General features: G+C 51.7%; 3 protein-coding genes across 3 annotated transcripts; 1 reads left to right on the forward strand and 2 right to left on the reverse strand.

The window, feature by feature from the left end:
• Window positions 1-652: 652 nt before the first annotated feature.
• Window positions 653-1370, reverse strand: BDZ83DRAFT_757384 (Ribokinase-like protein; the record flags this gene model as incomplete). Its single annotated transcript, XM_060514891.1, has 2 exons — window positions 653-719; window positions 778-1370. 2 exons carry the CDS (start codon window positions 1368-1370, stop codon window positions 653-655), a joined length of 660 nt encoding a protein of 219 aa, XP_060358992.1.
• A 3305-nt stretch (window positions 1371-4675) lies between these two features.
• On the reverse strand, window positions 4676-9380 carry BDZ83DRAFT_757385 (ABC transporter; the record flags this gene model as incomplete). The annotated part of the gene is made up of 5 exons (XM_060514892.1): window positions 4676-5345; window positions 5423-5539; window positions 5589-6035; window positions 6088-9107; window positions 9174-9380. 5 exons carry the CDS (start codon window positions 9378-9380, stop codon window positions 4676-4678), a joined length of 4461 nt encoding a protein of 1486 aa, XP_060358993.1.
• A 2386-nt stretch (window positions 9381-11766) lies between these two features.
• BDZ83DRAFT_591014 (NRDE protein-domain-containing protein) lies at window positions 11767-12822 on the forward strand (the record flags this gene model as incomplete). The annotated part of the gene is made up of 1 exon (XM_060506392.1): window positions 11767-12822. One exon carries the CDS (start codon window positions 11767-11769, stop codon window positions 12820-12822), a length of 1056 nt encoding a protein of 351 aa, XP_060358994.1.
• Window positions 12823-13379: the final 557 nt, after the last annotated feature.

A 13379-nucleotide genomic window follows, 5' to 3' on the forward strand; every position in this document is an offset into this window, starting at 1 on the left:
TTGCTGCAGGATACTCACTTATCCAACCTCACCATGACCTCTTGAACCCCAATCGTGGGGACATTGTCAGATTTATATTCTTCTACCAATATGGTCAGGAAAGCTGCATTTTGAAGTACTGGCAGACGGAAGAGAGAGGGGGTTGGGCAGCTGGCTTCTTCACTATGCCGAAGTCGGAAGCTGGCAAAAGCACACCTTCGCATTGCGGCTGAACACCCCACGATCTTTTGCGCTGCACCTCCTCCCGGTCTAGGCTTCTTCCATCATGGCCAGCATCGTAATATTACACCAAAGCCACATCTGGAAATCTTGCGGCGAATTCCCTCCTTGATCCCCATTCTGATAACCTTAACCCCGCCTGGGACCAGTGCCCGCGCGGCCCTCCGTACTCCCGCCGTTCGGCCCGGCACCATTCGGACGTCATTCCACGGCGTGACTGTAGAGCGATGATTGCAGGACAGGGAAATTAAGCTCACATTCCTGAACAAATTACAGTTTTTGCCTCATTACTTAGTCAAAAGTCATCTCTGTCATCATGTCGATTGTCGAACTGGTCAATCTCATCCGCCCACGGAATATGCCCCTGAGCGCCCATGTATCCAATAGAGACAGCAGCAGCTTTATTCGCGCGAAGTACGGCACTCCTAATATCCTATTCTCCAGATGAACTGGACATCTGACGCACATAGTCGGCCGCATACGCCCCGGTAAAGGCGTCGCTTATCACGTGTATTAGTCTGCGAAAGCATCTGAATCTGATGAGATGGAACTACTCACCTGGCTCCGGTCGTATCCATAACCTGGACGGGATACCCAGCGCAGTGCCCGTTGAGTTTCGCGTCGGCGTAATAAGCACCTTTTGCACCCAGCGTAATAACCACGTTCTCGAACCCGAGGCTCAAAAGTCTCTGGGCAGTTTTTGGAAAGTCTTTATCTACCTTATCCTTCGTAAAGTCCAACAGAATCGCAGCCCCAGACTCGCTGACCACAAGATGTGTAATAAATCGGTATAGAGCGGGGTTAATAGGACTCGCCGGCGCGGCGTTCAAGCAGAACGGGATGCCAGCTTCACCGGCGGTGTAAATCATAGTCTCAACGACCTCCTTATCGATTTCCATCTGCGCCACGATCAAGTTCGGCCATTCGTCACCTCCAAACTGCCCAGGGTAGCTGAAATCTTCCTTCGTCCAGGCCGCAGTTGCCCCCGGGCTAACAACACACCGACTCTCGTGGGTTTCTTTGTCGATCATGACGACGCGTTTGCTGGGCAGGAAGCTGGACACCTCTTTGACGCCAGAGACGTCAATATCGTTCTCGAGTAGCTTCTGAATAAGAGTCTTTCCGTAGTGATCATTACCGGCCTTACCCATTATCTTAACCCGAATGACACCATCGCCCCTGCCTAGCGATGACTTGTTGCGACAGGAGCGGTATGTCGAAAGCGCGGTGCTCGCAGCCTTGCCTACCCACCCCCCCCCTAGGCTTTCTCGGAATGACTTGCTGCAACACTCTCTCCTGCTTTTGAGAAATGGAGCACGACCATGATGCGATCAACACCCAGCGTCCCAATAATGCGATGGTTTTCGTCTCCGGTTCCATGGTATAATCGTTAATCGTAAGGCTCTTTGATGTTAGCAAGTCAGGAATCGTAAAATTGGCGGGCTGTGATGACGATTATCATTCATAAGACCTGAGTGGGAGAACAGAAGACCCTCTTTCTTTGTCTGCCCTCGTATAGAACCCGGGAATTTCCATGTCTGCGCGGCTCAATAATATTGTGACCTTGTAGCTGGGTGAGACGCCTCCAACGTACTCACAGACTACAATACCAAGGCAGAGCCCCTTTCTCATCGTCTCTCTTTATCATTGGGTTGGTGTCTTCCCAAATTGAAGATATCCATCTTACGTGCATTTCCCCCGATTGTTAATCGCCCACAGCTCACTGGACAGACTCTATATCAACTCAACAAGCTCTCGGACAAGCCTTCCCATTATTTCTTATGATAACGGTGGTAAAACCAGGGCGCTAGTCCACTCTCCATCAAAGGCTTCCTGATTGTGACTTGCGAGGCCATTCCCTCCTAGGTTTGGAATCAGCCTCCATAACTGCAATATTCTGCGGTGCTATGGTGTAATCTTTCAAACGTGAGGCCTTACAATAGTGTATGGGGACAGCAACTTATAGCCACCGGGCAATTGAAAGATGGTTCTCCAAGGTAGTGGGGTAAAGCGGTGTAGCATCTTCATGTTGTTGCTGGACAGGGTTTAAGTACCTACGTCGGCTACTGACGCCATATAGAGCAAACAAGTCGACGCCCTTTCCAGTCATTCGGTGACGGCCTTCGATTTGGCTCAATCAGGGAAGATCAGTATATCAGAGCTGCTTCGCTATATGGCCCGCTGGCACTGTTCATATACCTAGGAACGCCAACATCGTAGGCCAAGAATGATAACAATGCATGCAAGCAGCAACAAGGCTGTGTTACTCCCCAAGACGGGTCACCTCTGACGGCCCATGGACTGCTTCCTGCGGAACACAGAGGAGCAAGTTTATTAACACTACAGTGCAGGGCATTATGTAGCCAACAATCGTCGAGGTAAATTATGCAGTTTTGGCGGTTAAGATTCACCACCAGTACTTTCTAGAAAGCTGCGCTGGTAAAATTGACAAAGAAAAGTACCTATGGAATATCATTTAGACTCCGGGAACACGTCCATACAGCCTCCAAACAAATTCCCAAGACCAGCCTTCCTGAATAATTCCCCTCTCGATAATTCGAGCACTCTGTCGCCAACTGGCTCGCCACAGGAGGCGAGTTCCGCCCCTGCCCATCGTAATCCGGTCTACCGGCAAAGCTGGACACTGCGGAGAGATTAACATTCCAAATTCAGGCTCTCGACTTGGTTACAAAGTGCGGTCATAGAACGATAATAATTTTTGGTCTGAGAATAGTTTTTTATTTTTATTTTTTATTTTCTATGCTTGTCCTAAAGTTTGAAGAAAAAGAGATTAGCGGGAAAACCCCCAAACGCAGAAGGTTTTGGAATCAACATACTCAAATGTAAAGGTATGTTAAAAAATCAAACTGAGAGAGACAAGAAAAAAAAAAGACAAGGAAAAGTATCAAGATACCAAAATGCCAAATGGGAAAACGTGTCCTGGGCTTTAGATAATAAGAGGGGACGATTGATTTTGAGCCTGGCAGTTAGCGACTCGAAAACGGTTGATCTCGACAAACCATGGCATAATATCCTCCGTCGCGCCGGCTCTCTGACCAGCAATCCTAGCAGCTATTAACGCAGTCTGGAGTGATTTGTTCATAACTTCTCTGGAAATTTTGCCCTGATGTGCAAACAAAGCTGCTGCAAGTGCCCCCGTAAAGGTGTCCCTATTCGCCTATATCAGTGTACAAACCAGAAGATGCAGAGGAGGGAGAGAAATCAATTGCCGTTCGACATCAGTATACTTGTTTTTGCCGCTTGAAATGCCAGTAGAGCGGTCCCATGGAAGCTTTTTGTTGGCCTCATAAGGCCCAAGCATGTACCATGCTTCCTCATGACCGTGTGTGATAATCACATTTTTCACCCCCAAGCGACATAACTGCTCAGCAGCTTTGAATCCCCCTCCCTCCTCGGAAGTTAACCTCTGGGCCTCCTCTTTATCGACCACAAGATATGCAATTTGCTCGAAATGACTCTTATCGAGAGGATACGGAGGCACCTTGCTCAAGCATATTTCAAGGCGATTAAATGTAGCACTTTTCAGTGCTTGCTCAAAGGCATTCTTTTCCAATTCTGTCGAAATGATGAGCAGAGTTGGTGGCTTGGGCTTTTTAACAGGGTCGCGGACGCGAAAGTTGAACCCCTTCCATAGGTCGGGCGTAGTCAGTGTCGCATCAAGGTTCAACGCCGTTCGATTCTCGCCGGTGGGTTTTTGATGTTGAGGTAGACGTTTGTTCTTTTGCTCTCGACTTCTTCAATACGGTGTGCAATTATGTCGTTCCTTTTCAGTGCTTGATTCACTATCCCGCCGAAACCGTCATCCCCAACTAGAGTCATCACCTGAACTTGTATTTCAGCTTGGTTGTGAAAGGAACAATAGGCCGCAAGTGCGATAGTTGCGCAACTTCCCTCGACGGTTTCTCGATGGGATTCTGGCTCGTTCGGGTCGAAGTCTATGTTGACCTGAAGACGCTGTCCAATAATTAAGAGAGCCTTCAAGTTCGGATTGGATGCCATGTTGCAAATCTGATTTTTGAAAGTAGAGGTCCTTAGTGGTGATAGAATATTGATCATCAAGCTATGGGGTCGTGGTCGTGTTCGTCATGGAATCAAGGTAAATGGATCGGATATGGGCCTTCTCTGGCGTTTACTTATAGAGTTGGGACGAGTGAACAGCAAATACTCATTCTTTGATGTGACTTGCAGCATTGGTAATAGATGAGAAGAAGATGTTTATTCCTGAATGTTTGCTACAGGATTGGGGTGAAGTTGATAAACAGAGGGTGGTCATTCTTTGCCTGGCCCCGCGTACCGCATCGATCCCCTCCCGTGTTAATATTGTCCCCTGTGTTGAATGTTCTCTTCCATTTTCAAGGACTGCCATACCAGAACATGCTCTTTATTGATCAACATCATTCGCTTGCTACAGTGATGCTTCCACCATGAACCGTGGCTACCTGACAGGACTCCTCGACCTTCCCTGATTCTCAATCGCCCACAGCTCACCAAACCGACTCCCCTCCGTCTGAACAAGCTCCCTCGGGCTCCCCGTCTCAATGACGCGCCCCTGATCCATGACAATCACCGCATCAAAGAAGTCCATCACCATGTCCAGGCGGTGCGACACCATCACAATCGTATACGTCCTAAACTCCTCCTTAATGATCTCCTGCATCAACCTATCCGTCGCGTGATCGACGCTGGAGCTGACCTCATCCAACAACAAGATCCCACCGCCGCGCCGCTTGAACTTGGCGTCTTTGATCCGGCGTCGCAGGATCGCTCGCCCAAGGCTGAAGAGCTGCTTCTGTCCTGCGCTAAGACTGTCTGCGCTCATAGACTCGCGCAGGCCGCCGCGCTCTTCGACAAAGGTGCCGAGTTGCACGGCGCGGAGGACTGAGAAGCACTCTTCGTCTGTGGCTGCGTTGAAAGGATCGATGTTTGCCTTGATGGTGCTGCCATCGGGGAGGAACACCGCATCTTGGGGCACGGAGATGATGCGGCGGCGAAGACTTGAGCGGTCGATGCGGTGGAAGGGGATGCCATCCATCTCGATATTCTTTGGAGAGGACGAGACCGGGTCTAGTAGCCGGAGGAGGAGGAGAATGAGTGATGATTTGCCGCTAAACAAATGAGGTCAGTATCCATCCACTTCGTATAGTGCCCTAAGGTAGCCAGTCTCATCCGAAAGGTAGCTTACCTGCCCGTTCGGCCACATAGTGCAACCTTCTGGCCAGGCTGAATGGAGAAATTGAGGTCTTTCAGAGCGAGATGCGGAGGAGTCGTCACGCCATCTGATGTTGCTTGCTGTTCGTTGCTTTTCCATGATGTCAGCGCGGTCTGCGAACGGGTCCAGATCAACTTACTTGTATGAAGCAGAGACGCCGGTGATCTCGATGCGCCCGGTCTCAGGCCACTCTTCGGGCGGCTCGATATCCTCGCCTTCCAGGTCTTCAGGGCTAACCTTCTCAGAAAAGGTCTTGATACGAGAAACGGCACCGATCGAAGTCTCCAGCTGGGTGTAGAACCGGACGAGTGATGAAAGAGTTTCGCCCCAGGACATCAGAGTGACGAGGGAGGCGCCAGTGAAACCTGAGTTGGCCCGGAGCTGGGTGGCGAGAGTCACAAGAACGACGGCCAAACCGGCCACCATGAGCTGCATCGTAACGACGAGCCATTGCTGGATCATGGCGAGTAGATATGCGGGTCGTTGTGAGGTATCCAGCATGTGCTGGTTGTGAGCAATGTCCTTGTGCGCCCAGCCAAAGGCACGTATCGTTGCAACACCCTTGATGGTGTCAAGGAAATGCGTACTAGCAGCTGTTAGTGAAATACTGTTCAACCGCCTAGTCTTCGTGTACATACTACAATGGGCTTTTGGACTCGAGATCCAGGAGTCGTAGTTGGCGAGAAGTCCGAAGATAGAATTTTTGGATGATCCAGCAGAAAGCAATCAACAAGGGGTAGCTAACAGCCATGTAGGGGGATGCAACGGCGACTACAGCCCCCATGCCGATTGACTCGAATCCGGCCAGCACAGCATTAAGCAGCGCCATCGGCAGCTCGTTGTCGATGAGTGTCATGTCCTGAGAGAAGAGGTTTGTGATGACGCCAGAGTCTGTGGTCGTGAAGAATGTGAGAGGCGCATGGATGACTGTCTTCAACGCTTGCTGATGCAGAATGGTGCCGGAAGAAGTGGTCATGTAGATGATTAAGGCAACACCTGCCACCATGAGAGAAATGAGCTGCAACGCCTTGAAGAGACCGAATAATCCAACATAGTATCCGCTACTTTTGTGGAGGGTATCCTCGGCCCAGTACTTCATCCAAATCGTAGGAAATTGGTTCCACACGGAGTAGGATGCGGAGAAGAGAACAAATATGACAGTTGACGTTAAGCTTAGACTCCGGAAGTAGTGGGCATAGACCCTCACGTCTCCCGTCTGTCTCGACTTCTCCATCATTTCGTCGGCAACGGCCGGAGAACGCTTCGCTTTTGGAGGCTGACCGGCGGTAGGTTTGTTGGAAGTCTCAGACCCAAAGTCGGAATCGGTATCAGAGTCTGTGGCTTTCACCCCAAGACTAGCGACATACTTCTTATCACGCATCAGGTCGGCAAAAGTACCTTCCTCAGCAAGAGTGCCATCCGTCCCCAAGGCGATGATGTGGTCTGCCAGTGGCAGATACTTGATGGCATGTGTACAAAGTACTGCTGTTGATTTCCGTCGGCGAATGATTCCGTCGAGCCCAAACACCCTCCGAAATACTTCAGACGCTGTGTCATTGTCTAGCCCGCTCAGGATGTCATCGAAAATCAGAAGATCGCTAATCAAGTACAGGGCACGCGCCAGTGACACACGCTGCTTCTGTCCACCGCTGAGCATGATCCCGTTGCTTCCAATCTTCGTATCGTCACCATAGGGAAGAAGCAGAAGGTCCGTCCGGAGCATACATGCGTCGATGATCTCGTCGTATCTGGCTTGATTGAAAGTCGACCATCCGACAATGTTGTCCTTGATGGAACCGTTTGACAAGAACGGGTTCTGTTCACAGTATCCGATGGCAGCGTTGCGTGATGGCACGGAGACCAAGCCGGTGTTGAATGGCACCTCACCTAGGAGAACCTTGCACAGGGTGGACTTTCCTGATGCTACGGGCCCAACGACGAGAGTGAGCTGAGCGGCCGGAATAGAGGCAGTGATGTTCCGGAGCACCATCTTATCTGCTGTCCAGCCGAAGCTGCCGTTGACAAGGGAAATCGCTGGCCTCGTGCTGTTGGATTCGGAGTCTTTCCGATCCGGGAACGTTTCCAGGGAAATGCCATCCGAGTTGTCACGAAATGGGCTCTCGTCGGATGGCCTCTCCTGGAAGGCTGAAGGATGGGCAGATTGCCGGAAATCGATACGTGATTCTCCTTCAATGTACTTTTGAATCCGATTAAGACAAGTAAAAGCAGCGATGATCGTGGGGACAGACTGAAAAAGCTGGCCCAATGGGTTGTTGAGAAGGACCAAGAATGAGAACGACGTAAAGATGGTCGTAGTATCAAGGCGCTCTTGTGCGAAGACGAACGTGATTGCGGGAGATAACATGCTTGGGGCGAGTGCAGCAAGCGCCGTGACGATGATCAGCCAGCGGAATTGGTTGCCGATGCGCATCTCCTCCACGCGCATTTTCTGGACGAACTCTGCGACAGGCTGTGTGATGCCGGAGATGCGTAGATACTTCATGTTGGAAATGACGTTGGCAGTAAGTCCAACGCGCTTTTGAATCTGGGCCATCCAGCGAGATTGGCGCTCGCCGGTGAATTTGGCTACGGCAGCGGTGACGCCGGTGCACACGAGAATGACGACGAGAGGCGCAACGAAGGCTGTCCCAAGCTGGCCCTGTAGCAGCCAACATCCAAGTGCGATTTCGATAACGTTGGCCCAAATTTCGTGCAAACTGTAGAACCCACGAACGATGCGCTCGGTGTCAGTACTCATGAGAGTCACTGCTGCCGCGTCACCGGTGTCTGTAAGTGCGGCTTCGGTGGTCTTCTTGTAGATGATCGCTGATAGGCAGCCCCGAGACATGTACAAGGCTCGCTGCTGGAAGTAGTAGTACAGAGCCGTTGAGACAGCGATCCCGGTATAGATTGAAACAGCAGCTCCGATAAGACCGTAGCTCAAGTTCTTTGACGCGTTGTCATCTTGAAGGTACTCTAAAAGAGTCTGAATGAAGAACGGCTGGCTGAAGCTGAATCCGATGAGGGCAATCCGTGGGGCGACGGGCAGGAGTAGAGGGACAGCCAACGCCTTGGCTAAGTCTTTTGCGAGCCCGTGATTTTTGCCGCGGTTCTTGCCCTTCTCAAGTTCTTGAGCGAGAGTAATTTGCATCGTCTCGGCTATCATGCCACGGTCGAGAGCATACAAGTCGCCGATCTTCAGGACGTTGCGATATCCGTGGAGGAAGAGACGATTGAGCCACCAGTAAACGCCTAGGCTGAACAGGCCGCTTGTCTCCTCCGGGCTGTGTTCTTCGGCGGTCCAGTGGATCCATCGTGATTTCCTCTGGGCCTCGATGATGAGGATGGCGAGCTTTGTTACCAGCGAGGCCGTGAACAGTCTTGCAAACAGTTGTGTTGAGAAAGTCCTAGCTACCAACCATGATGTCCTCGTTTGAGCAACGTCAAAGAGAATCTGGAGAAATACGTAGCCGGTCAAAAGCAACGAGGGCCTAGGTGCTCTGGAGTGTTCGGCATACGATAATCCGACCATAAAGAGAGCGGCGAGGAAGCCAAGAGCTGAGGCTGAGGCGGCAAAACCATCGATGCGCGATCCACTCGAGGTTGTTTGAAGAATGAGAATTGCGAATTGCAGTGTCGCAAACACTGTTATGATGGCCTAAAAGAAGTGAAACTTTAGAACCAAGCCACAGACGAAGCTTGTCACCTGATCACTATGACCTACCAATTTCATTGTTTGAAAAGCTTTGGCGCCGACGATGCGTGGTTTGCGAGCAAGGTAGGCAACACGCGGAAGCGAGAGAGCGATAAAAACGGCCGCAGGGATGATGGCCAAGAATATCCTCTCGAACCGGAGAGTAAAGTCGAAATCACCGCGGCAGCCTTGAACACTAGGCCCGAGGGAGTCGTCGTTGAGACATCTCGAGCTCATTGTTCAGATTGGTCTAAGCAGTGAGCGGTGATGTATGTAATGGCTCGTCAAGGGTGCGCTATTCGCTGAGAAAACCAGGGGTCAATGCTGGGTCGAACTCAATGGCTTGAATGAGTGTGGGATTTGTTTAGCGGAGAGAGCAGGGCTGGGCAATCCAAAAGCTATGAGAAACCGACAAGACTTGATCGATTAATAAAGAGGCTTGTCAAACAAGCTTGAATGATCTCACCCCAACAATGACCGGGCAAGCCACGAGGTTGAGCTTACTTCTTGGGACCGGCGTTGATGCCTGTTGTTGACTCACGTCAGGCGACATCTCTTGTGATCTGACCAACAGGTTTGCGCAATCTTTGCCAAGTTGACGCGGAGCCTAAGCGGAACATAGGTGCTTTGCAAGTATCAAAGACAGGCTACGAGGCCATGTCGTCGTGTTGGCGGCAAAGATTGAGAACGTAAGCACTGAGACTGTCGTTTGCCATCATTGGGAGGCTCCTGGTGAGCAAACGCCATTGCACCCATAGAGTCGGCGGGACAAAGTGCCGATTCATGTCAGACTGCAGCGATTGCTGAGCTCGCACCGGGTAACAGCCGACGCGCCATGTCGAAAGAGGAAGGTCAAATGCGTTCGGATTCTTGCTTGGTGTTTTCCCCCATGGAAGATAGAGCCTAGAGGGTAGCACGGCGCGCGGCCAACAAAAGTTCTGGATTGAAGGAGACGCGCGGAGGCTCTAATCTCTTCGGACCGCCTCCGACTGGGACATCGTAAGTGGGAAACATGATGTTCGAACTTGACTTTCGGGGTTCAATCTCCGCCAGAGTAAGACCCGAGTCTCCGTATTGGGGTTCCGCATCTCAAGGCCATGCCAGATCGATAGGTAGGATTACGATCCTTGCCAAAGATATCTTCGCCGCGAGGGAGACCCTTGGTCGGCCGAAAGAAGAGGCAAATGATATCCACATCGCCGGCCGTTGAAGTCGAGCGGGTTTGCAATGGATTACCAACCGTCTTGGAGCAACATCCACAGGTACTACAGCTGATGATGACTGGTTCGAGAATTGCTGACAGGTCGCGACCCGTAACGTGAGTTAGCGAGAAATAAGACTGCAAGATAGTCAGGATAGACGCGTTGACATGGTGCAGCCGACGCTTTCGCAACCACGAATCTGATGACGAGTCCAACGGTGATTCACTTGGAGTCTGTTATGGAGTACTGATCGTCGGACGCTGACCAGGGTAGAGGTTTTCGGACTGTCTTAACGTCTGTTGACTACAGTCAAAAGGAGAGTCATCCCAGGGTACACTGCGGTCATCATCTGTCTGATGTCTGCTGCTGCACGGCATTGGTCGTCGCACGAGGCAGGTATCAAGGCGGACAGCAGCGAATTCGAAGCTTTGAGAAAATTGGTGGGGTTGAGCAGTGCGGGGAAAATGGACCGGGAATACCTATCCAACGCTGATTACCTAATAACCCGCGAGCCGGATGTTATTATGTAAGACCTCGGTGGGTCAGCACAGCCACTATGAAAGATCACCAGCCTCAACCTCACGCCATACTTCATCCATGACAAGATCTCGAGCCACGCCAAAGCCCACCGTTTCCCCCAAGACAAAGAGTCGGAGTGTCTTCAGCTGGGGACAGCTGGTCTCCTCCCTCCAGCCAAAAATCCGAACCCGAACCGAGCTGCTCGCGTCGTATTGCTGCTGCAGATTCCGGTACCGCTGTGCAGCTGCCAGCACACTGCAGAGCACAGCACATGCACATGCACAGGCAGCTTCCGCTCGGCCTCGCAAGCTGAAGCTGATCCATCCAAACCTGGCGTGCCTGGAAGCATGCTGTCATCTCCTCCGGCCGGCACCGCTGTCCGACCCTCGGAGCACACAGGATCGGCCACGCTGCCAACTCCCCAACAGCCTGCCAAGCTCCAGCGTCAGGCGATGCATGATTCCAAGACCGAGGCAACGGCCATCTCCAACCAGACCAAGCTAAGCTGAGCTGACCTTGGACTTTTGTGCTTCTAAGGTGGACTGATAGATCCAAGAACAGAAAACATTGAAAAGGGCCAACAATTCCCAAGAGATTTTCACAGTTTGGGCACACTGTCACGTATCGTATTGAAACCTAACCATCACGAACACCAGTCATACATAGACACGTCAGGTCTTTGGATTCACCAACAACTTCTAGGTTGGAACAAGCCTCATTGCCCACCGCTCCTCTACGGAAACATAAACACGAGCACTCCCTCGGAGAACCAAACATTGGATCACAACCACCCAGAGGGCACTCATCGAGACCAAGACGGTTGCCCTCAGGAAGAACCAAGTCGAAGATCATCGATATACTTGGCAGGCAAACCCCCCAAAAGACCACAAAAAACGCCCAGCATGTGCATCGTGCTACTCACCACCGCCCACCCCGACTACGCTCTCATCGTTGTCGATAACCGGGACGAGTTTATCCTACGCCCAACGTCCCGCCCGCACTGGTGGACTCATCCTTCCGGCGCTACTGTGCTCTCTGCCCGCGACCTTCAGAGAGCGGAGAAGGGCACCTGGCTCGGCATCACCAAGACCGGCCAGCTCGCAGTCCTCACAAACTACCGCGAGACAGATACACAGGATTCCAAACACCCCATCCACGCTGCCCGCAGTCGTGGTGGCATGGTCACTGCCTGGCTTGGTTTCGACCCCACAGAGCCCGCTTCAACATCGGTGAATCACCTCGTCAAGGATGGTGGCGTCAAGGGCGTCGGTGGCTTTTCCATGGTAGCAGGCAAATTGAAACGAAAGCGCGGCACCGACGAAAAGCCCGAACGTGCACTCGAGGGTATCGCCATCATCTCCAACAGGTGCGATGAACTGCAGGACGTACCGTGGATCGGAGAACAGCGGGGCGAGGTTTACGGTCTCAGCAATACCGTGTACGATGACCCTAAGCCGTGGCCCAAGGTTGAGAATGGAAAACGTCTGGTCAAGGAGGCCATCCAGGAAGCTGTTACGAACAATCTGGACGAGGGTGCTCTAGCTGAGCGCCTGTTCAAGGTCTTGGATACCGATACACTTCCCAAGCACCCTGATATGAGCCTGGCGGACTACATCAAGGAGTTGAAGCAATCCATCTTCGTACCTGCCTTGGGCGACGAGAGCCATCGAAAAGCCATGGAGGAGGCAGTCTCCAGAGGCCCGGGTCAATGGGCCACAGATGACCAGAAGGCAGCCGAAGGCCTGCAGCTGGGCGAACGACCCGATCCTCCTGCCCAAGGCACCATGGGCTTCGAGGTGGGTTTGTACGGGACACAACGGCAGACCATCATCATGGTTGACTGGGACGGCAACGTGACATATCGCGAGAGAGCATTGTGGGATGGTAATGGTAACGTCATTGAAAGAGGCCAAGGTGACGAGGTCTTCAGGTTCAAGATTGAGGGATGGGAGAATTGAGGAATCTGGCTCGCATCAAGACGTTATTGCATGTAAAGGTTCTCGCATCATCGACATTGGCGCTGGAGGTTGTTCTTGCCCCATGCATCATGTTTGACACGACATACTTGATGAGATAAGGAATCATGACCATTTTGAAATTATAGTAAGAGCGAGGCTTGGATGGGAAGTGATGGGAAGTGACTCTCAGTGAACATACCTTGGTATTGTAGAAGCTGCCCTGTCACCTGGGATAGAAGGGACATCGCGGCAGGGGCGTCAGGAGAAGTTGACGATGATGGCAACGACAACGGCACTCGACCTTCCTCTCGCAATGAGTCCCAACTGCCTTCCTCTCTCTGCAAGAGCTGCATGTGAGTCGACATCTGTTCAAGGTCCTCGACCGTGCACTCGATGTCGACGCGTCCTCCAAACATCCAACAACATCAGAGCACTTTTTCATCTGAACCTCACTTTTGGATCACCTCGCCACGGCTGCAATTCACCGCTCTAGCTGCGTATTCCAACACTGGAATTCTCGCCTCGTCTGATTTACTTCTTGTGATCCACTTCCTTCT

This window comes from Colletotrichum acutatum (assembly GCF_030867785.1).
Source record: "Colletotrichum acutatum strain CBS 112980 chromosome Unknown BDZ83scaffold_163, whole genome shotgun sequence".
NCBI lineage: Eukaryota > Fungi > Ascomycota > Sordariomycetes > Glomerellales > Glomerellaceae > Colletotrichum > Colletotrichum acutatum.